Source organism: Sarcophilus harrisii, chromosome 1 (assembly GCF_902635505.1).
Source record: "Sarcophilus harrisii chromosome 1, mSarHar1.11, whole genome shotgun sequence".
NCBI lineage: Eukaryota > Metazoa > Chordata > Mammalia > Dasyuromorphia > Dasyuridae > Sarcophilus > Sarcophilus harrisii.
This window is the reverse complement of record NC_045426.1, coordinates 246,622,382-246,643,946: the sequence shown is the minus strand read 5'-3', so window position 1 is coordinate 246,643,946 and position 21,565 is coordinate 246,622,382. Positions and strand designations below refer to the sequence as shown.

At 32.2% G+C, this 21,565-nt stretch overlaps 1 protein-coding gene across 7 annotated transcripts in view; it reads right to left on the bottom strand.

Annotated features, from left to right (window-relative positions):
* The window catches only part of APC (APC regulator of WNT signaling pathway), a 112,837-nt gene that overhangs the window by 11,763 nt on the left and 79,509 nt on the right, over positions 1 to 21,565 (bottom strand). For all 7 annotated transcript variants that reach the window (XM_031939445.1, XM_031939397.1, XM_031939410.1 and 4 more), the window contains 7 exons: positions 16,546 to 16,644; positions 13,606 to 13,984; positions 11,802 to 11,897; positions 8,981 to 9,120; positions 7,723 to 7,800; positions 6,385 to 6,501; positions 1,445 to 1,659 (listed from right to left, as the gene is read on the bottom strand). In XM_031939445.1, coding sequence (XP_031795305.1) covers positions 1,445 to 1,659; positions 6,385 to 6,501; positions 7,723 to 7,800; positions 8,981 to 9,120; positions 11,802 to 11,897; positions 13,606 to 13,984; positions 16,546 to 16,644 — 1,124 coding nt within the window. The remainder of the gene's footprint in view (positions 1 to 1,444; positions 1,660 to 6,384; positions 6,502 to 7,722; positions 7,801 to 8,980; positions 9,121 to 11,801; positions 11,898 to 13,605; positions 13,985 to 16,545; positions 16,645 to 21,565) is intronic.

The following is a 21,565-nucleotide window of genomic DNA, read 5'->3' as shown; positions in this document are numbered from 1 at the left end:
ATGGTGAAGAAGAAACGTGGGGAAGGAGTTAAAAAGCACCTCTGGGTTAAACTATCTGCATTTCTTGGAAAGGGTTGGGGAAAATAGAAAGGCAACTCTCTATATGTGCTATACCAAGAATTCAATGAGTTATAATATACTGAGGATTTTTAAGTCACAAATTCCTAATTTTTTTCAGAGATGTGGAACCCCATTATCATTTTTTTCATTTTATAGATCTGCTCTTTTTGGTACCAAAGAAGTGCTGTATTATAAGAAAAAAGTATTACACACACACACACACACACACATATATATATATGCAAATAAAATAACATGTTCATAGGAACACACACATCTATGTTCATTTTACATATACATTATATATATATATATATATATATATATATATATATGTTAATCTGAATTAAAATTAGCTTCATTTTGAGAATTTTTCACTTTCTTTAAGAAATCTCTTTAGAACAACTAGATACTCTCCCTGCCAAGATCCAGAAACCCCTGCCCAACATTCTTTGGTGCAATTGACTCTAGGCTTGTTATTCTTTCTGACTTTAACAAGAAGCAGATGAATATTAATATTTCCCAAGTCAGCGACCTTTTGACTTGGTTGGTGAGGATCTACTGGCACAGCCAGTGAATAGCAGATGAATATTCTGAACCTGGTCTTCTCTTTCAAGTGTAGTAAGTTAGAAAACAGACACTAGATTTAGAATATATCGCACTAGTGAATCTCCAGGTTCCTGCACTAATCATTCCTTGTACCTTTCTCCTTCTTCCCTCATTTTCCCAAGTGTATAATAGAGTAGTTTTTAGGTGCTCCTTGAGTTTGAAATAAACATTCTGACATTCTAGCAGTCTCACTAACTAGCATTTAAGTTATATAAAATTATAATCATCAGTAAGAATTTGAGCCACTATCCTCAATAAAATTAATCTTTTCAGCTCTGATAAACTTTACTAATAGGGTCAAGTATCCTTTTTTTTGTGCTAATCATTATATTTTTTCCTCCTATATACTACATGCTGCAAATGTCTTCTTTTTTGAATGTTGGGGGTAGATCTTCTCATGAAAACTTAATTTAATTCTATCTTTTCAAGTTCTATGAGCCTCTGAAACTATAAAACATCCAGTTAAACAAGTATTAGATAAAGAAGCAATTGATGATATTAAGACCACATGTTTAACTAGAATTTGAAATTCTAATTAAATGAAATTGAAATTTCATTTAAACGTTATGAAGGCTCACAGAGATTGAGATTAAGTGACTTGCCCTGTGGAGCAAGGAGCAAAATTTACATTTTCTTGACTGCTAGTCTTGTATTCTTTTAATAACATGCTTGAATAATCACTAATAAATATACTTTGTTCTAGTGAATTAAAATTTTTATTTAAATTCATTCTGAAATATGCACATGTATATACAAATATTATTTATCTATATACCTGTGTTCCTCATTTGTGGCTATCAAGCTAGACACATTCCGCAATATCCCACCTCCACTCTCAATGATGGCTAAAGTATTTGTTTGGCTCCGGTAAGTTAGTGTGCCAACCAAAAATGCAAGAGCACCATCAACAGCACAGATATCAGCTTTATTTTCAGTGCAATGTGCTGATAAATTCCATAAGGCACTCAGTACGCTTTTGAGGGTGGATTCCTATAAAGAAATAGAATAACATCTAATCAGAAATAAAATTTGTATCTTAAAGTTTATAATTATTTTCTTTAGAATGATATTTATTCACATTAATTTTCCCTTTCCTTTTGGAATACATTTAAAACCTTTGGAATTTTCCCTTTAAAATATTCATTTTTAAGAATCTAAATAGAAAACTAAAGGGAAATGGGAATTAAGAGATCAGTAAGTCAAGAATATTCTTATTTAAAAAAACCCAGAAAAATAAAATTATTAAAATGCTTAAAGACCACAGAAATCTAAACATTAAGTAGTTCTATAAAGGAATTTCTTACAAAGGGCTTAAAATTATAAAACATTGTAAGATAATAAATGTATTCATATAAACATGAAAGCACTGTTATCAGAAAAATAATATAAACTGATAAAACAATAAAATACACCAAGAATACAAGCTAAGTTGTGGTATTCACAGCCATATTCTAATTATACAAAGAGACTATAATAACTGGTGAAAATTTGTCTAACCACTGACCTTAGATGTTCCAATAACTATCAATTCCTCAATAAATATTTACTAATATTTGTAACTACTCATAACATTTAATCAGATATAAATGGGCATTAAAATTTATTAAGAACTTGTTGTGTGCAACAAACTGTTGGGAAAGTTCAAAATTTAGATAAGGTTTGGCCCCTTTAGATAAGATAATCTCAATAAATTCGTAATTTAGTGGGGGAATAAAAGACCAACAAGGATATTATGAATACACAAATGTACCCAATAACTGCAATAGAGTTACAACAAACATTATTAACTGAAGATCAAAGGAAAGATTATTTTATTAACATCAACTGTGTGGCACTGGAATTCATTTATAAATTGGATTTTGATAGATAAAGATGGGAAGTGAGGTTATACTCACTGAGTATAACATGAAAATACTGTGTCTTCTGAGGGGGCTGCTAGTTCTTTAGCTCTTATATATATATATATTACATATATATATATTATATATATATTAGTATAATTATATATATATAGTATAATATATATATATTATAGTTCTTTAGTTCTTATATAACATACACAAACATAATATGAGACAAGGCTAGGAAAACAGGCTGGCATTATGCTTTAAAGAGTCCTGAATGGCAGAAATAGGTTCTAAACTTCACTTGGAAGGTAAGGCAGATCCAGTTTTAAGCAAGGCTTCAGTGTACAAATTGAAGAAAAAGCATCTGAAAAAAGAGTGGATCAGTATGTTAGAGGGAGGATGATTGCCACATAATGGAGGAAAAGTTTGATGCTATAAGAAGGATGGAGTTGCTTATCTTTCAAAGAATGAATGAGACAGAACATTATGAAATGCAAAATGAGTAATTCTGACTATATTAGTTTTGCACCAAAAATCCCAATGTAACCAAGATAAGAAAGCTGAGAAACAATTTTTACAGCAAGTATCTCTGATAAAGGGCTCATCTCTTACATAGAAAGAGAACAATCAAATTTATTAAAAAATACAAGTCATTCCCCAATTGATAAATGGTCAAAAGATATAGTCAGCCAAAGAAATCAAAGCTATCTATAGTCATATGAAAAAATGTTTGAAATTACTGTTGATTAGAGGAATGCAGATTAAAAAACTCCACTCCAATTGGCTAATATAACAGAAAAGGTATTGGAAGTATAGGAAAACTGGAACACTAGTGCATCATTGGTAGATTTGTGAAATGATCTAACCATTCTGGAGAGCAATTAGTAACAATGCCCAAAGTGCAATTAAGCCAACAATACTATTACTAAGTCTATATTCCAAATAGATTTCTTTTTAAAGGGAAAAAGGACTTATTTGTTATAAGTGTGTTTTTTTTTTTTTTAACAAATTTAACAAAAGCTTTTTTGTGGTAGCAAAGAATTGGAAATTGGGGAAGGGAGGATACCCGTCAATTACAGAATGATTAAACAAGTTATAGTATATGAATGTGATGTAATACCACTGTGTTACAAGAAATGATGAATAGGTAGATATATGAAAAATGTGGAAAGACTTAAAGGAACTGATACAAAGTGAAATGAGCAGGATCAAGAGAACATTATATACAGTAACATCAACACTGTAAGATGATCAATTATGAATGATTCAAGATAATACCCAAGAACTAATGATGAAAAATGCTATCCATATCCAGAGAAAGAAATGATGGAGGATGAATTTAGATCAAAACATACTATTTTAACTTCCTTTTTTTTCCTCATGGTTTTTTCTTTTGGTCTGTTTCTTTTTTCAAAACATAGCTAATATGAATATGTTTTTAAATGACTGCATATATATGTCTAATTGCTTACTGTTTTAGGGAAGTGAGAGATAAGGAAGAAAATTAGGGACTCAAAATTTTAAAAAAGCGAATGTTAAAAATGGTCTTTATGTGTAATTATAAAAAATAAACTATCAAAACAAACAAAACAATTATTTTTTGGACAATTCTGTTTAAGTTTTAGGGTAACTGGATAGATTCCAAAGTAGTTTATATATTCTACCTGGACATATTTGTCAAGTAGATACCTTTTTTTTTTTTTTAAGCAAGTTTAGAATATAGTTTCTTGGAACGCTCAAAATTTGAAATGAAAAGCAACAAAATATATGAATACACATTAGGGTTAAAATGATATGAAGACCAATATCAATCTTATTTAGTTCCTTTTGAAGTATACATATATCTGCATTGTTGTCAATGCTGCTTCTGAAAGGTTTATCATGAAATAATAATGTCTCCCCTAGGGATATTATAAACTGTTACATACAGGAGATCCTGAAGACTTAAAAGGGATACCATACGGAAATTATACATATTGTTCCAAATTTATTTGGAGCATTAAGATTGAGCAATAATGCTGTGGCCCATGCTTTTGTTCTAATGTGCATTTATAATTAAATGCAACAGAATTAGAAGCAAACATTTAGATATACAAGTATTTGGCTACAGCATTTGGTAAATATTCTGCATTAGAAATACAATTATATTTTTGTTTTGGCAAAAGGTGAGAAAGAAGAAAGGGAAGAAGAATAATTCAAAGATTCTGAAAAAATTTGGCATGCATGGGACTTAATGAAATTTTCTTTCCTAGTACTGATCACAGGACTTACAACTTTGTTCCTGTTAACCTGGTCTGCTGCTAGCATTTGCACATCAGGATGAGCCTGTGGATGTGTGACATGATGGATCCAATGGGCCACCTCAATATGTGAATTGTTCCGCTTTCTCCTAGCTGAGCTGGTCACTTGAAGTTCATTCCAAATCAGTGAAAGGGATAACTAAGGCCTTTTTTTGATGGGGTGTCCCTTGGCAGACTCCTTGTTCAAATGAAGTGGGGTCAAGCATGGAATCTAGTAACTCTCATAAAAGTAATTTCTACCTCTCCAACTCCATTCTGTAGATCTCCTCTAATCCTGGATTTAACAGAACCAAGAGATTCTTTTTAATTCAGTCCTCACAATTTTGGGGAATTTATCTTTAGGGGAAACTGGTTTGTAGTAGGCAATGGCAGATCTGTTGGAAGGTACAACATCCAGTGTCATCAGCTTCCTCTTGATAGAATGCAGCTACAAGATGAGGTAGGCGATGATGCTGGCTGCTCCATCTCATCTAGCTTGTGGCTCTTCAGCTTCAGCTCTTCCAGGTACTTATCTTGTTTCCATGTTTAATATTCTTGAGCATCATGATCAGAGCACTTAGCTGCTCTGGTTCCTTCAGCAGTCCTTATCTTCCTTCACTCTGAGCTGAGCTTCCAGTTCTCTACATTAGGATTACTAGATGAAAGACCATCCAGTAAGAATGAGAGAACAACAAAAAGAGCAACAAGAAGCGGTTGCTTATTTCCTGCCTAGGAATACCAATGCAGCTATTTGTTGTCTGGATAAGTTTTTTTAGATGAGAGGGTTTTTTTCGTCTTTCTGGGCAATGTACTCAAGATGTGATGAAGAACCTGACTTCCTAATCATGACTATACATATTAGAAACACATGATATAGCCAGAAACAACTTAGAAAACACTGTTAAAGAAGACAAAATGTGATAATGTATATTAAGATATACCCAAGGGAAGAGTCTCAGGAAACAGAAGATACAAGGGGATATCATCATTGGAACACGCTATGTGGACAGAGAATGCGAACAGAAAGAAAAAACAGATGAAAAGTTCACAAATGATGACAAACCTGGCAAAAAGTGATACTATAGTATTGATGGCAGATTCTATTATTTGAACACCTGTTCCTTTTTTTTTTTCTTACGTTAATTATAAATTTCATCATTTAAAAGGTAAAAGAACCAATCAACTCAATTAGCTAGACTTTGTTCTGATTCCGAACAGGAGGAAAAAATCCTTTAAAACCCTGCCCCAAATAGGGTTTCCTATCAAAAAGAAATAATTTCTGATATAGTCTCTGGGAGTCAGACATGTGACTCAATTTTCTCAGATTTCTAGGTAAGATAGCTACATATCAGGGTTTCAAATCTGGGAAGATGAGAAAAAACTCAAGCACGGCATTCAGATAGTTTAATGCCATCTTTAATCAATGTATTTCCTTTTTCTATTATATGTAATGGATGATATGATCTCAAATAGAGACAAATAGACTGGACACAGTGAAAGGTAAAGGGTTATACAAGTGGTATTGCTAACACTAATTAATCTTTAAGGAATCTTCTCGATGTTATAACATTAAGTGTCTAATTGTATACCTTTTTAACTTCCAAAGCACATTCCATTAGAGCTTTTACACTTCCAACTTCACGCAGAGTCTTTTTACTATTCACATCAGCTCGCCAAGACAAATTCCTTAAAACACTTGCAATGACCTGCAAAATAGTCAAAGGATTCATTTAAGAACATTTGCTTCTTCACATCCGACGATCCTTATTAACAAGCATTTATTATGGACCTATTTGGAATATAAAGAGAAAAAAGAAAACAGTCTCCATCCTAGATGAATTTATATTTCAATTGGGGGACATTTTGATAAATAATTATATGCAAAATAGACACAAAGTCAATGGGAGGGTGGGGGACACTAGCAGGTAGGCTATTAATAACAGCTTTAGGTAGAATGGGGAACTTACCAATATTTTGAGGGAACCAAGTAGATTCTAAGAGGAAAGGGAATATGGAAAGAGTACATCAAGGCAACAGGATAGCCAATGGAAAGATAGAGATGGGAGACAGCATTGTATTTAAATAACTGTAAGAAAGTCAATTTGACTACAGCAGAGTTCAGCAAAGTGAGTGGTATATAAAGGGAAATTGGGACTAAGTAGGAAGGAATTTTAAAAAGTTAGAGAGAGAGGTTTTTGATTCTAGGGCAACAGGAACTTTTTAGACTTTTTAATGAATAGGGGAGTTTTGTGGGCAGATGTAGACTTTAGGGAAACCAAGAGATGGGAGAGTAAAGACAAGAAAGGTGCCAAGATAGAGGATGTAGGTCTCTAAAAGGATAATTGTGCTTAAAAAACATAAATCAGGAAGCATGAAGAAGACGCTGGTTTTAGGGAAGAGATAATTATTTCAGTTTTGGTATACTGAGTTCAGTATTTTTAATTCCAAGAATAAGTAAAGAAATCACAAAATCACGAGATTTCAAAGTGGGTCATTTCATTTAAACCAAACAAGAAAAAATTCCCATGAAAGTATAAATGGCTATACCCAGTCTTTGTTTAAAGGCCACTATTGAGGTGCAATCTATTACCTTTTGAGGCAACTTATACCAAATAAGCATTGTTAACCAGTTTTTCTTGCTAACAAGTCTAAATTTGCAGTTTTGCAATTCCTACCATATAGTAGGAAGACAGGATAAATTTAACACTTTTAAAATGACTACCCTCAAAATACTTAAAAGACAGTTATCATATCAAATCTCTGCTAAGCTTTTTTGTTTAAATATGAAATACCAAGCACTAATTTTAGCGAGGCTATTCCCTGGATTTAAGTTCACTGGAATAAAGACTTTGATTTTTGGAATCCATATCCATAAAAAAACAAATAAACCCCAATTCCAAACAACTGACTCCTCAATAAGAAGTTACCTGCTGCAAGTCTTCACTTTCAGATTTCAATTGGGCAACAAGAGCTCGCATACATCCTTTCATAGAGCACAGAGTAGCCTAAAAATAAGCAGAAAGGAAGAGATAATCAGTAAACCACGTAACCTCATGTTTAGCATATATGTGATGTGTTGCTTTTGGAGATGAAATTTTCAAATACTATAGCTTAATTAAGTGCCTCATTGTAGGCACAGAAGATATTTTGCCCAAGAAGGAATTAACATACTCCATTCCTTCACTGGGGTTGGACAATGTTTCCATTCTATGTCAAAAACAATTTCCTGAAAAGAGTAACCAAAATAACTATAACATTACAGTGTGTCTATTACATTTGCCTGGGTCACCAATATTCTCAAAAGTGTAGTTGGTAGCTTGTTTTTAAACAAATAGAACACTATAAATTATATCTTCAAAGAGGATAATATATATTGATTGTGGATACATAATGGTTTTTAATCAGGCATATGACTGCTGGGTGAGGGGATAAAAGGAATGAGACATGAAGTCTTGATTAATATTGAATGAGTCATATAAAATTAAAAACAGCAAAAAATAAACTATACTGATCCATGATAACTCTAAAAATATATGAACTGAAAAAGGGGAAAGGACTTACATGTACAAAAATATTTATATTAATTCTTTTTTTGTGCTGGCAAAGAATCAGAAATTGGGGGAATGCCAATTAATTGAAGAATGGCTGAACAATTGCAGTATATGAATGTAATGGAATACTATAGTGCTATAAGAAATGACAGGCAGGCAGATTTCAGAAAAATGTGGAAAGATTTCTAAGGATTGATGCAAAGTGAAATGAGTAGAACCAGGAGAACATTGTGTGATGATCAACTATGATTGACTTAACTCTTCTCAGCAATACAACGATCCAAGACAATTCCAAAAGACTCGTGATGGAAAATGCTATCCACATCCAGAGAAAGAACTGATGGAGTCTGAATGCAGATCGAAGCATACTATTTTCACTTTCTTTTTTTCGTAGTTTTTTTCCTTTTGCAAACTGTTTCTTCTTTCACAACATGACTAATATGGAAATAGGTTTTACATGATTACACATATATAACCTATATCAAATTGTTTACCATCTTAGGGAAGAGGGAAAGGGAAAATTTGGAACTCAAAATTTTATTAAAAATGAATATTAAAAATTGTTTTACGTGTAATTGGAAAAAATAAAATACTATGAAACTTTTTTTTTAAATCAGATGATATAAAAGCCTACCTTGTTTGCTACATCTCCAAAAGTCAAGTTTGTCAGAGCCATTCCAGCGTATCGTCTTAAAGTAACACTGTAGTGGTCATTGGTAAGCCCATACATTTCACAGTCTACTTGTAATAATTCTGCAATGGCCTGTAGTCCCCCTATTTTAAAAGAGTAAGTATTTATTTCAAGTGAAAAATGATTATTTAGTATTAGATTTTCATCATTTTATTCAGTAGACAAATCTCAAATAATGAAAATTATAGTCTAAAATTTTCCATTAGAATCACAAATAAAAGTATTTAGAAGTAGAAGGTACCTCAGAAGTCAGTCCAACCCCCTCATTTTACAGATAAGGAAATTGATGTTAAGTGACTCATCTAAGGTCACATAGTAAGTATCAAAGTGAATATTCAGATCTAGATCTTATGATTCCAAATTCAATGTTCTTTCCACGGACATGGCCAAAAAACTGGCTTCAATGCAAGAAATACTGGGTGAAAAAAAAATGAATATTTTTCTAAATGAAGTTAAATATTATCCTTAAAAAACAAAGTTAGGCCCAGATATAATTAAAAATTTTTTATGTATGATCTGAGGGAAGAATGGTCAGGGAAACCTGAATATTCAGAAAACGCAACGCTTTTTTCTGTCAGAAAGTCAACAAGAGAAAAAATAAGAGATAAAAAAAAAAAAAATTAAGGCTGAAGGAATGAGAAGAAAAGATTAATGCAATGAAGGGAATAAATCCAAACTCTGCTCAGACAATAGCTCCAATATTTTCAGGTATACACTGAGAAAGGGACTTGGGAGCAACAGTGACTCCAATTTGGGAGTATTGCAAAGTCACTGTTGTTCCCTGAAGGAAACAAATCTAGTATATTATCGAGGCCAAAAGATAAAACAAAATTAGGAAGGCATGGGCTAAAAAAATCCAAACTGTTTCAATCAACCTTGCAATGGCATAAATGCTGTCATTCTCCATAGGCAACATGGAATAACGGATTTAAGACCCAAAAGACTTGGACTTGAATTCTGGTTCTTGGCATTCCCTGTTTGTGTGACCCTAGGCAAATAACCCAGCCTCTCTGGGTCTGTTTTCTTATTTGTAAAAAGAAGGGATTGAAAAAGATGACTCCTCAGGTCCCTTCTAGTCGCTCAGATTTGCAACACTGGAGTTATTATTGACTCCATGCTCTTCTGCATTCCCTACAACCAATCAAATTGCCAAATACTATTGATTCTAAGATAACATACCTTATATTTTACGTCTTTTCCTTTTAAATAACCATTATTGTTTGGGCCTTTATTTCTTGTGCAGACTATTGGAAAAATATCCTAAACCACCTCTTTACATTTGGTCCAGGAGTTTTCAAACCTTTACACAGTCTTAGCAGTAAAAATTTTTTTGAGAATTCCTCCATCTATATATTTTCTTATTTATAAATTTTATGCACATACTATTATTACTAATAATTGTACATATTATAAAATACAAAAATGCATCTTAAAAAAGATTAGATAAAAATGAAATAATATTTAATTATGGAATCAAAGGGAACCACTGAACCTTATTGAATAAGGGAGTCACAGTCAGTCTTATGTTATTGGAAAATTATTTTGGTAGTTATAAGGCAGAATGAATAGAGATTTCAGGCAGAAAGACCAATTAGAATGCTATTTCAAAAGGCCAAGTGAGCAGTGAAGAGTCTAAATTAGAGTGGTGGTCATGTGAATAATGAAGTTGTAGAAATTAGAAATGAAAAAATATAGAAAGTGATTGGATATGTTGAGTGAGGAAAAGTGAGGAATAATCATGGATACTATGCAGGGAAAGGTTGGGCAGAGAATTTTACCTAAGAAGCTGCTATAGATGCCCAAGTCTAGCTAATGATGGAGAGTACACAGTGGGAGAGTGTTGAACTAATGAGTTAAGAGGTTAATGGGTAAAAGGGATAGTGTAGTTATATTTATAATTTCAGTATTCTCCCCATCACCACTTCCCTTATTTTCGCTTGTGTTCATCACTGTGAGTGTTGGTTTCCTTAGTGGTTACATCTCAGCCTCCACTTTAGCTGAGAAATTCACAATTTACCAACCTAGGTCTCAGCTAGAATAGCTGGTTCAGGTGCACAATCATTCAAACATGTCACTCAAAATCAAACAATTTTCTTCCCATTCAAACACAAATAAGATCTGCTTAAAGCTGCTGAAGATCAATACAAAGACAAATGTTGATAAGCTCAGTTATTTCTTCTCTTTTGACACTCCCCAACCCCACCCATCCCATCCCTGATTTTAATCCTACCCTCCAGGTTGCTTTGAAGATTCCATTATAAGGGAGAAGTTAGCTAAAGCATGGTGGCAAAGTAGTGTGAAGCATGGCTAGTCAGACTTTCCTCAAAATGGAGATTAAGTCAAAATCCTGACTTAAATACTTTCTAGTTATGTGTCCCTGGCCAAATCTCCTTGGGAGTAAATAAACATAGTAATAGTATTTATCTCACAGAGATTTAAGGAATTTGCCTTGTGCAGAGAATAGCTTTGTTTCCAATATTGCACAAGGCAAATTCCTTAAATTATCTTTATCATTGAATAGTCTATTATGGCACTAAGAGAAAATTTATTACTGTATTTTTTAGGCTTTTAAGTGCAGTTTCAAACTGATAATTTGTTGATTTGGAAGCTGTTAACTATTAGAAACTACAATGAGATTGGAAACAGCAGCTGTTAAGAGAAGTTGGCAGTAGCTTTGTATTATTTAATATATCTGAAGATCTAAAGGCGAGTCAACATTTTTCTGTGCCTTCTTCAATTATATTAAGAGATATTTTTGTCTTACCAAGTTCATTCATTGCATGCCTGTGTTCTTCATCAAATGAAAGTTTCATCAGAACGCACACAGCTGGACAGATTTGATGTTCAACAGGAGCTGGCACTGTGAAAGAAAAAAATTAATGTGAAAAATAAGTTTCAGTATATCAAAAGGGATTAGAGTTAATCAGGTTAAAAAGCAAGTCCTTTAAAAGTACTTTTGAGGATAACTTTATTGCAAAACTTTTTTAAAAAACACCTGGCTTCACAAAAAAAGCTTATTACTACTCTGTCTGCCTTTAGCAAAAACTATCGATTAGTTACTCTTAAGTCAGTAATCTAAAAAAAATTTTTGAAGGCATCAGAGATGAAAAATTCTTTGTAGAAAAAAATAATATTCAAAACATTTCTGTAGAAAATTGTTCAAATTAGAATTGTTTAAAAATTTGCTTTTTTAAAAAAATGCTTTTGAATATTATATTGTTGGTACGCATCTAAGAATGAATGGCTATTTTCTCTAAAAATGACCTACAAATGAGAATGCACAAAAAGCAAATAGAAATGTAATCAATAATAATCTGTGAAAAAGTGTGACAAAACCAAATAATACTGTGAAAAAGATTATTATATATGTGTATATATATATATATATACACATACATACATACATACACACACACACACACACACACACACAACAGCCCGTTGCCTCATTTTTAAAATCAAAGTTTTATTAATGCCTTTTATTTTTACACTATTTTCCCTAAAACTCTACTCTAAAGTGAACCCACCCCTAACCCAACAATTGCAGTGACCACATATCTGACAAGTGTATAGCAATCTATATCTACATTTCTCTGAGATGAGGGAGGAGCAAAATTCCAGTACAAGAAGAAAAGAACTTTTTAATTTAAGAGATGCAGTATTTCTACATTATCAAAAATAGAAACAGCAAAGTAACCACAGGAACAAAGGTATTTGTAGAAATAATGAAAAAGCCATTCTCAGTATAATAGTAATTACATGATCAGTTGACAATATTTATTTTAATTATGAACTAAAACCACTAAATACCACAGGATGGTGAAAAATTTTAGCTCTGTACCATCTTGATAATAGTCCCTAGCATACTGTAGAAGCTTAAAAAAGAATACCTGTTATGTCTTCCCTATTAAGAATTAGTATTTTACCATGGATTTCTTTCTAAGTTATAGATTGAGATGCATATACACTCTTGTAGGTTAACAGAATTTTTCTTTTTAACTTATACATATCTACTACTTATTAACATACTTTTGTGCCATCTACTGCTATGTAAACCGGGAAGTTAAGGGAGAACAGAAATGTTGTTTGTATTTGAGAAATAAAATAAAAAAACAAAGTTTGTTGGAAAGATGAGGAATCAGATCTAAAGAGTTATGTGAATTGGCATCAGAAATGAGCTTCAAATTAAGTTATTCTTGACTTCAAATCTAGTATTCTAACACATACTGCTGACTCTAGAGATACTTAGCTGCATCATTGGGCTTCTAACAAAGAATAAACAGCTTTGTCATATATATTTAATGTTACTCAACTACTTGATAATCTTTCTTTTTTTAGAAGTTTATTCAACTGTTGGCAATTAAATTTTTAGCTATTATCTCCTTTACAGGAGTCTAAAATATGGTTTAAAAACAAAGATCACACAAAAATGAACACTACGTTTTTCTTTTACATCGTTCATTAGAAATTAACTTTGATATGACCTTCTGTGTCAAATAGTAGATAAACTAAAACAAATTAAGCTATTTTTCCTCAATATTTTCTCTGTAATATCAATTATAACATACTAGGATTCTTGTCCTGATCCATGCCTTGCTCATGGGCTTCTTGCCATTCCCAACAAGTTTCACAATAAGCTCGGATCTGTTCCAAAAGATGAAGGACACGGATTTCACGCCTGCCTCGCTTGTCATCAGGTTGTGAATGAATGATGTTGTGAAGTGCTGCACTGGCTCTAGCACGAGCTTCCTTACTTCCTCTGGAATTTCCCAACAATACAGAGTCTTTATCATTGCCATGTAAAAGCTGGATAAGGAGAGGAAGACATCCAGATTGTCGCATTGATATGCAGCTGTCTTGGGAGCTAGACATAGCTAGCAAAGTTCGTGACATGTCATCCTTATCATGAGTACCAAGCATTGACAACAATGAATAAACCATTTCCACCTGTGGGACAAATGAGTTTAGAAAAAAAAAATTATTGATTTTAATATTGAAAGATAAAATTTAATCAAGTAATGAATGGGATAAATTTGTAACTACACTTTTTAAACCTTCCAGGATGCAGAAATGAGTATCATTTTGCGTGATTACTAATACTTATTACAATAAATAGTGGGTTTATTACAGTGGATTCTATAATCCTAAATATCTAGATTTTATAGTAGTTAATACTTGTTAAATACTTGTATTTCATATTAAGTTGTGTTTTATCAGATCACAATTATATTTACTTTTATACACACGGAACTATCAGAGCAATTAAAGTCATGTTCAAAAAGGGTAAGATTTTGCAAATCTAAATTATAAAAAAATACAATCAATATCTGCTGGATTTTGATTTTGTTGTCAATGATTTCAGGACCCTGAGGTATTTTATGGTAGCAGAAGGTTACACTGAAATGGATTTATAGGCTTATATTCCTTTATTCAGAGCATAGAATTTAATCAGAAATCATCTTTTTAATACTTTAAACTCAGATTTCAATTTGAAAGAATCCAGTGTCTGAAAAGATGGGAATTTTCTAATTAAATGGAAAATAACTTAAGAATTTAAAAAAATCATTACCAAATTATTATCAGTATATATGGATTCCCCTGATCACTAAAGAGCAGGTATTTTTACCATCAATATCAATAGGCCATTGTGGTAGATCTTAATCTTTAGCTATTTCCCTTCCCCAGGTCTTCTTTCCAAGACTTCATGGTCACTTCTATACTGAAAGATATAGGAATCCAGTCTGATAAAGGTGATTATGAAACAAATGACTCTGGAAGATGTATAGCTAAGAGGATACTCTCTAAGACATTTAATTTTCAATTCAATATTCTTTTAGTACCAACATGTGCCATTATAGTCTTTTATATAATAATATATTAGATCCAGGTTAATGTTCTGATCTGCTGACCAAATTAGAAAATCAAATTGCCTAAGTGACATTCCAACTATTACTTGCATGTTTGTTAATAAACATATGGGAAGAAAATTTCAATTAATTACTGGGCAACAAGTTATCTAGACTAAATCAAAGCAACGCTTAGTGAAGAGAAATTTAGTACTGTCCTGATTAAACCAAGGTAAGTGGGAGAAGGGTAATCTACTTCAGTTAACTAACAGTACTCTAAACAAAAATCTCATAAAAGTAGGAAATGACAAAAACAATGAGCTCAATATAACTAAGGGCCACAATAAGGGACACTAGCCAAAAGAATGCCAATCCCCTTTCATACCTTAGTTAGTTCTCAATATACCTAAACATTTGAACTGAGAGAAGATACTTCAAAAAATGACAGCATTATAAAACAAGAATTAGCAGCTTATTTTTCCCCTCTAAAATAGCAGGGCCAAATTAAATATTCAACACATGAATGGTAATTTTTCCTCTCCTTGGCAGAATTATCAGGTAGATTCTGAGATTAAAATGCAAAGGGCTGATTGATTAGTTCTTCATTTCCCAATAAAAGAAAATATAAATAGACTTAATACTATGAATAAACAATAAATTCAAAAGAAAAATGTCCATTAAGAATATAACTGATATCTTGAATTCTTGGGAAATAAGCAAAAAAACTTTAGGTTTAACTTAATTAGTAAACAACAAATTTAGTGAAACAATTAAGTTAAATTAAACTTCTGAGAAAATATTTTGCTCTTCCTAAATGAAACGAAATTATTTCTCATTTGTCTTTCATAAGCATGTCACTACTTATAGAGGATGAAAATCTAGTAGGTGAATGATTAAATAGTTTTAGATTGACTGAAAACAGGGTATTATTCTAGCACAAATTCTAGTCTTATACATATATTGGGAGGAAGGGAAGAAAGAAAAGGCTAAATTATAAGCAATGAATGAGTTGAAATTTAAAATATTGTTTTCATTTTAGTAGCACAAAAAAATCAGTTAACAAAGCATCTTTGCATTATATGATTCATAATTTCCCTTAATTTATGTCTACAATATTTTTTAAATTCTCTTAAAGACTATAGTAATAGGGTAATATAGAACATTAAACTAGCTTTATGAAGAATATTTTTATTCTATTTGATTAATACTAATTGTAGAATACTACTGTAATACTAAATGTATTAAACACTCAGAATAACACCGCACTACATCAATTTTATCTAGCAATAACATTACTAACATATTTTAAATAAATCCTACTGTAATATCATGCAAAATCCTACTGTATTATTTGTTGGTATCTATCCACCAGCCTTCTCCCCAGAGAAATCTGTATCTTGTGACTGGTAGAGATGGTAGATAATCAGAAAACAAATGGAGGGGACTGGGGAAGGGAAGAGAAAGCAAAAGAGAATAAAAGAATTTCCAGTTGTATAGAATTTCATTTCTCTATTCCATTTTAATTCTTGTTATTTTGTTTTCAGTTATGTTTCTGCAGAATAATTAATGTTAGGTGTAGTATGCCTGTATTTAGAAGAAGTGAAATTATTATATCAGTAAGAATGTAGTGTAGGTGACCTGTGGTTTGTAATCTTTGGTTACCTTGGTACCCAGATGACTTGTCAGCCTTCGAGGAACAGAATAAGTACTACTAGCACTCATAACACTGGCTGTTTCATGATCCACTTGTGCAATAGAACCCTACAAATTAAGAGACTTATTAGATAGCATCCCATACCAAAAGACACAAAAATTAGTCATATTCCTAAGTCCTAAGAGTCAATCTTTTTTGACTTTTTTGGACATGACATTTGATAATCATTTTTAATCTTAAGTTTATATTTGTAGATAGATGCTCAAAACAGATTTGTTCCAACATAAATCCTATTCTGTAGTTCAAGTAGAGGAGAGAATGCAAAGAATGGTTAAAATTTAAAGTAATAAATGTATAACTATTCATCATAAAACTAATTTTAGGCCTATTTATTGAGGTATTCCAAAAAATGCTATATCAGTAAAAATGCTAATACAGTATAGTTACTCTCTAGAATATATTACCAACTTTAAAATTCCAAAAGAAATGATTTTTTAAAAAATCACAGATGTATAAAACAAATTTAAGTTTGCAAGTAAATTTACAGTATACAATGAAGAAAATGGTCAGATTCCACAATATAAACTATCAGAAAAAAAAGAAATATTTTAATAATTTAATCCCCTTCTTGACATTTATATTTCTAGACCTGACACAATTAACTTTTCTTACTACCTTTGCTCTTAGTTATAAGATTAGTCCAATGAAGTTTAAGTCAGATCTATAATAGTCCATCTATCTATATTAGCAATTACATTAGAGGAATAAAATAGAAATAGTTATGAGTCAAGATGGAGGAGAAAATATAATATATGTACAAACTTTTTTATGAATTGGGATTTCCCTGGGTTCCACAAGCATATTCATTTCTCTTGTAATAAATCTAGTTTTCATATAAGTTATATGAACTTGTCTGTGAACAGTACCCCAATGATAAAGTTTTGAGATCTATTGATTTAATCTATTAAAATGATAATACCTATACTTGGAGAAAAATTTACTGATTTTTTAAATCTTTGTTGAAATTCAAATTAGGTGTTAAACTTTCTAAAAGCAGAATCTCCAATTAAGGTTTTAAATGTAGTTTTAAGTTTCTTTAAATTGCAGTTCAAGAACCTATCTATATGTATCTTTTCTGAATCTCTAATTAGAAAGAGATGGGAAAATGAAAGAGTCATAAAACTTGGGTGAATTACAAAACGTAAAGTTGATTTGGAAAAAACAAGAGACAGACACTAAAAACCCCTGAACTACTAAATACATCTGTATGATAACTGGAAAAATCACAATCTTTCTTGGACCTCAGCTTTTTAATCCATACAGTGACTGGGCTTTAAGAAAATGTTAAAATTCTTAAATTTCCCCAACATTATTTCTTTACATTATTGTTGAACTTCGTGCAACACAAATTTGAAACTAGTTTTTAATCTACTATTTGAGTAACTATTTAAAAAAAAGCTATTTAACTTGACAGAAATGAGAAATAATTATTACTTGATTAATTAAGAGTTTAAAAGATTTTTAAAGTTCAGCTATCATGAAAACAAATAATGAATTTGTATTCAATAACTTATCTAAGTAGGATTCAATAAATTTCTATTTCTGATAGAAAATTCCAAATTTTGCTGTCTTCACTTTAGAGATAAATTTTCATAATCCACTTAGTTATTTAAAAATTAATTACAAATTTTACATAGCTCATCAGGAGATTATTTTATAATCCCTTAATCTTTTTAAATTCCAGCATAGTAGTCAATTTCATTGTGTATAATGATACTAAAAGTTAGGAATCTCAGCACCTCTAATACCCCCCAAATATTTAATTTATGAAAATACCTTCAATTTCTCTTTTATCATTGCATTTCTACACCTGCTACAATGAATAATGGAGGAGAGAAACATCTTTCCTTTATTTTTGTATTTATAATAAGAAAAATCTCTAGGGTCCTTCCAATTGCAAATAATGCTAACTTTTGTTTTTTAGACATCCCCTTTTAAAAAAATAAATAAATTAGGGTCCTCATAGGCCTATGTTTCTTAAGGTTACTCTACCCACAGATGTGTGTATGATTTTATTTTTAATGTGAGTAATTCTAAATTATTTTAATTTTTTATGTTGAACAGCCCAAGGTATAATTTCAAATTGGTCTATGTGATTTAAGTTAAGTGACTTGTCCAGGATCACATAGAATAAGTGTCTGAGACTACATTCAAACTCAGGTTTTCCTAATTCCAGGCTTGGTGCTCAATCCATCATATTACCTTGTTGCTCCTAATGATTTTCAATGAATAATTTAGGCTCTAATCACTTGTAGAGTCTAACAAGGTCCCTTTGGGTACCCCAGAAACTCAAAAAATAGCAGCTGTGTTTGGGGACACAGCTTCCCAGAATATGTTGGGGTTGAGAACCTGTACTTAGCAATTATATACTAGCAAAACTAAGAACCTAAAGGAAATAGTTACCTTTATACAAAAATCCAAAATAACAAAAAAGAGGTTTCAAGCAGCCTAATCTCAGAAAAGACTCTCTCTTTCTCTCTCTCTCGTCAATTTTAAAAAATTTCCTCAACCAATTTGAAATTTTATATGTAAAAATATGTGTACAATCTGTATGTATGTATATATCCTCTAAAGAGTAAAGGCTTACCTAAAACTCAGGCTAAAACTTTGATCCACTAATTCCACGGAGATGTATACACTTTTTGCAGACCTTGTTAACACCTCTGATTGATCAACTCAATGAAGGTCTTGAGTCTGACAAAGGTATGGATGTATAATTCTTAGGAAGGATGTAGCAATATCCCAAAGGCCATTTGGCCTTAGGAATGATGTAGTTTTAAATGATGTCTTTCTTTCTCTAGGTTATCTTGCCCCAGTTTCCTCTGTATGATCATGATGCTGAGCTCACAAATATTGCTAGCTGTCAGATAACAGCTTATTAGCCTGTGATAAAGGAGTTTCTGAGATAATGAGCAACAATAATGAAGTCATATAGTTGATACCAAGGCAGAACAAAATTGGGTGTCTGCTTGCATTTCAGACCTAAAAACACACTTCCAGAAGGTTCCCCACCCTCGTGTGCTCTGCCCAGAGAATTCTGGATATTGCACACTTGGGCACAAAGGCAGAGCCAGATCACTCCCCAACTCTACCTGTAGGGCATAAAATTACCCTATCAGTGATGTAAAACACTTGGTCTCTCTAATTTTTCCCTGTAAATATACTTTCTTGCTTCTGGTTCTTTGCTCACTTCTTTTGGAATTTAGCCAACTTTAACTGGCATTAAAATTATAATAAACTTTGTCCCTTGTTTGGAGATGGGTCCAAGCCTGCAAATTTTCTTGAGACACCTTGTGACACTGGTCTGGAACCTCAAAATGTTTGGAGTTCCCCTTCAACTCCCACATTATCAAGGCATGACATAAGTTACACATTCTGATAAGTTACATACTTATAAGTTACTTTAAATAGGATGGGAATGTTTTGACTATTGAGTCAATTGCTACTTTTGCATTTGTATGATAAATTCATAACAGAAAATAAGTGATCAGAATATATCTTGTTAATTTTAAAAATGGTGCCAACTAGAATCAGATTTGTCAAAGAAGGAGCATGGAGCCAATCAGTCACTGCAGTTGCCAGTCTCTGACCTGCTTTCTACCAGTCCATGGGTACATTCATTGGCCTGGCAGGACCTTCTGAAAGATCAATAGATCTGTTGAAGTCTGCTTGTACAGGGGTGGCCTGCATTCTTTTTCTACCCATTTGTTTAATTCCCCAAGTGATCTTGGGCTTCCTATCATTACTGTTGCCTTCTAATCTTTTCTATATTCCTAAGAGGCTTTGGGTTGGAAAAATGACCTTGACTTCCTCATTAGAATTCAGTCTGGTGCATTTTCTAGGTCACTCCTTAGGAATTAAGGCAAAATGCCATTTCTCTATCTGCTACCTTGACTCCTCCCCCTTCTGTTTGATTCTAAGGGCCATCTGAGTAGGGGAGTTATATGGTTATATTTGTACCTTATTAAGGAGAGTCATTTTGTTAGTGTACAGCATGATCTGATATAGGGAGAAATGATGTATGGAGACAAATAAGGAAGCTACAACAATAATTTAGGTGAGAGGTAATTAGGGTCTAAAGTAAAATGGTAGCTCTGTGAATAGAGAGAAAGGGTTAAGTGCAAGAGATATAAAAATGACGATACTTTGTAAGATTGGGCAATGCACTGGATATGCCATTGTGGAGGGAGAGTGAGAAAGCAAAGCAAAGGTTATGAATCTGTGCTACTAAAAAAAAAAAAAAAAAAAAAATGTTTTCCTCTAACAAAAATAGGGAAGTTGGAAGAAAGGTTGGTTTTGGAGAAAAATATAATGAATTAGGATATGGTAAGAGATATTTTGGGGTCACCCTGTTTAAAATACCCAATAGACAACTGGTAAAGGACTGACGCTCAGGAGAGAGACTAAGATAGATTCTAGATGTCATTGGTAAAGGCATAATTAAATGCATGGGAAATGTGAAATCCAAGGTCACCAAGAGAGCAATTAATCAGAAACAAAGTAAGGGACCTAGGATAAAACTTTTGGGATCACCTGTAGTTAGGGAGCATGAACTTGATAATGAACCAGCAAAGGAGACTGAAAAGGAGCAGTTAGAAAAGGAGGAAAACCAGAAGAAAGTAGTGTGAAAAAAGTTCAGAGAGAACGGAGGATAGCTTCAATCTTCACTACAAACTAGAGGTAAAGTAATCTGCTGTGAGTTCAGGAACTGAGATCTGAAGTTAGCTTGAGTAGAAGATAAATGAAGTTACACTGAGCTATCCCATTTTTAAAAAATAATTTTATCTTTTAATTTAATATCAAGATTTTAGTTTAATGGTATATTTGCTTAGTAATGAAGTAACTTAGTATTGAAATAATGAACAATTCCTATTTGGGAATAGGTTTTGGATTGTGATTTCATTAAGTGAGAAAACATTCTTTAGCAATGCAATTCATCACTATCTTTGCCACTTGGTTTTAGAGAAG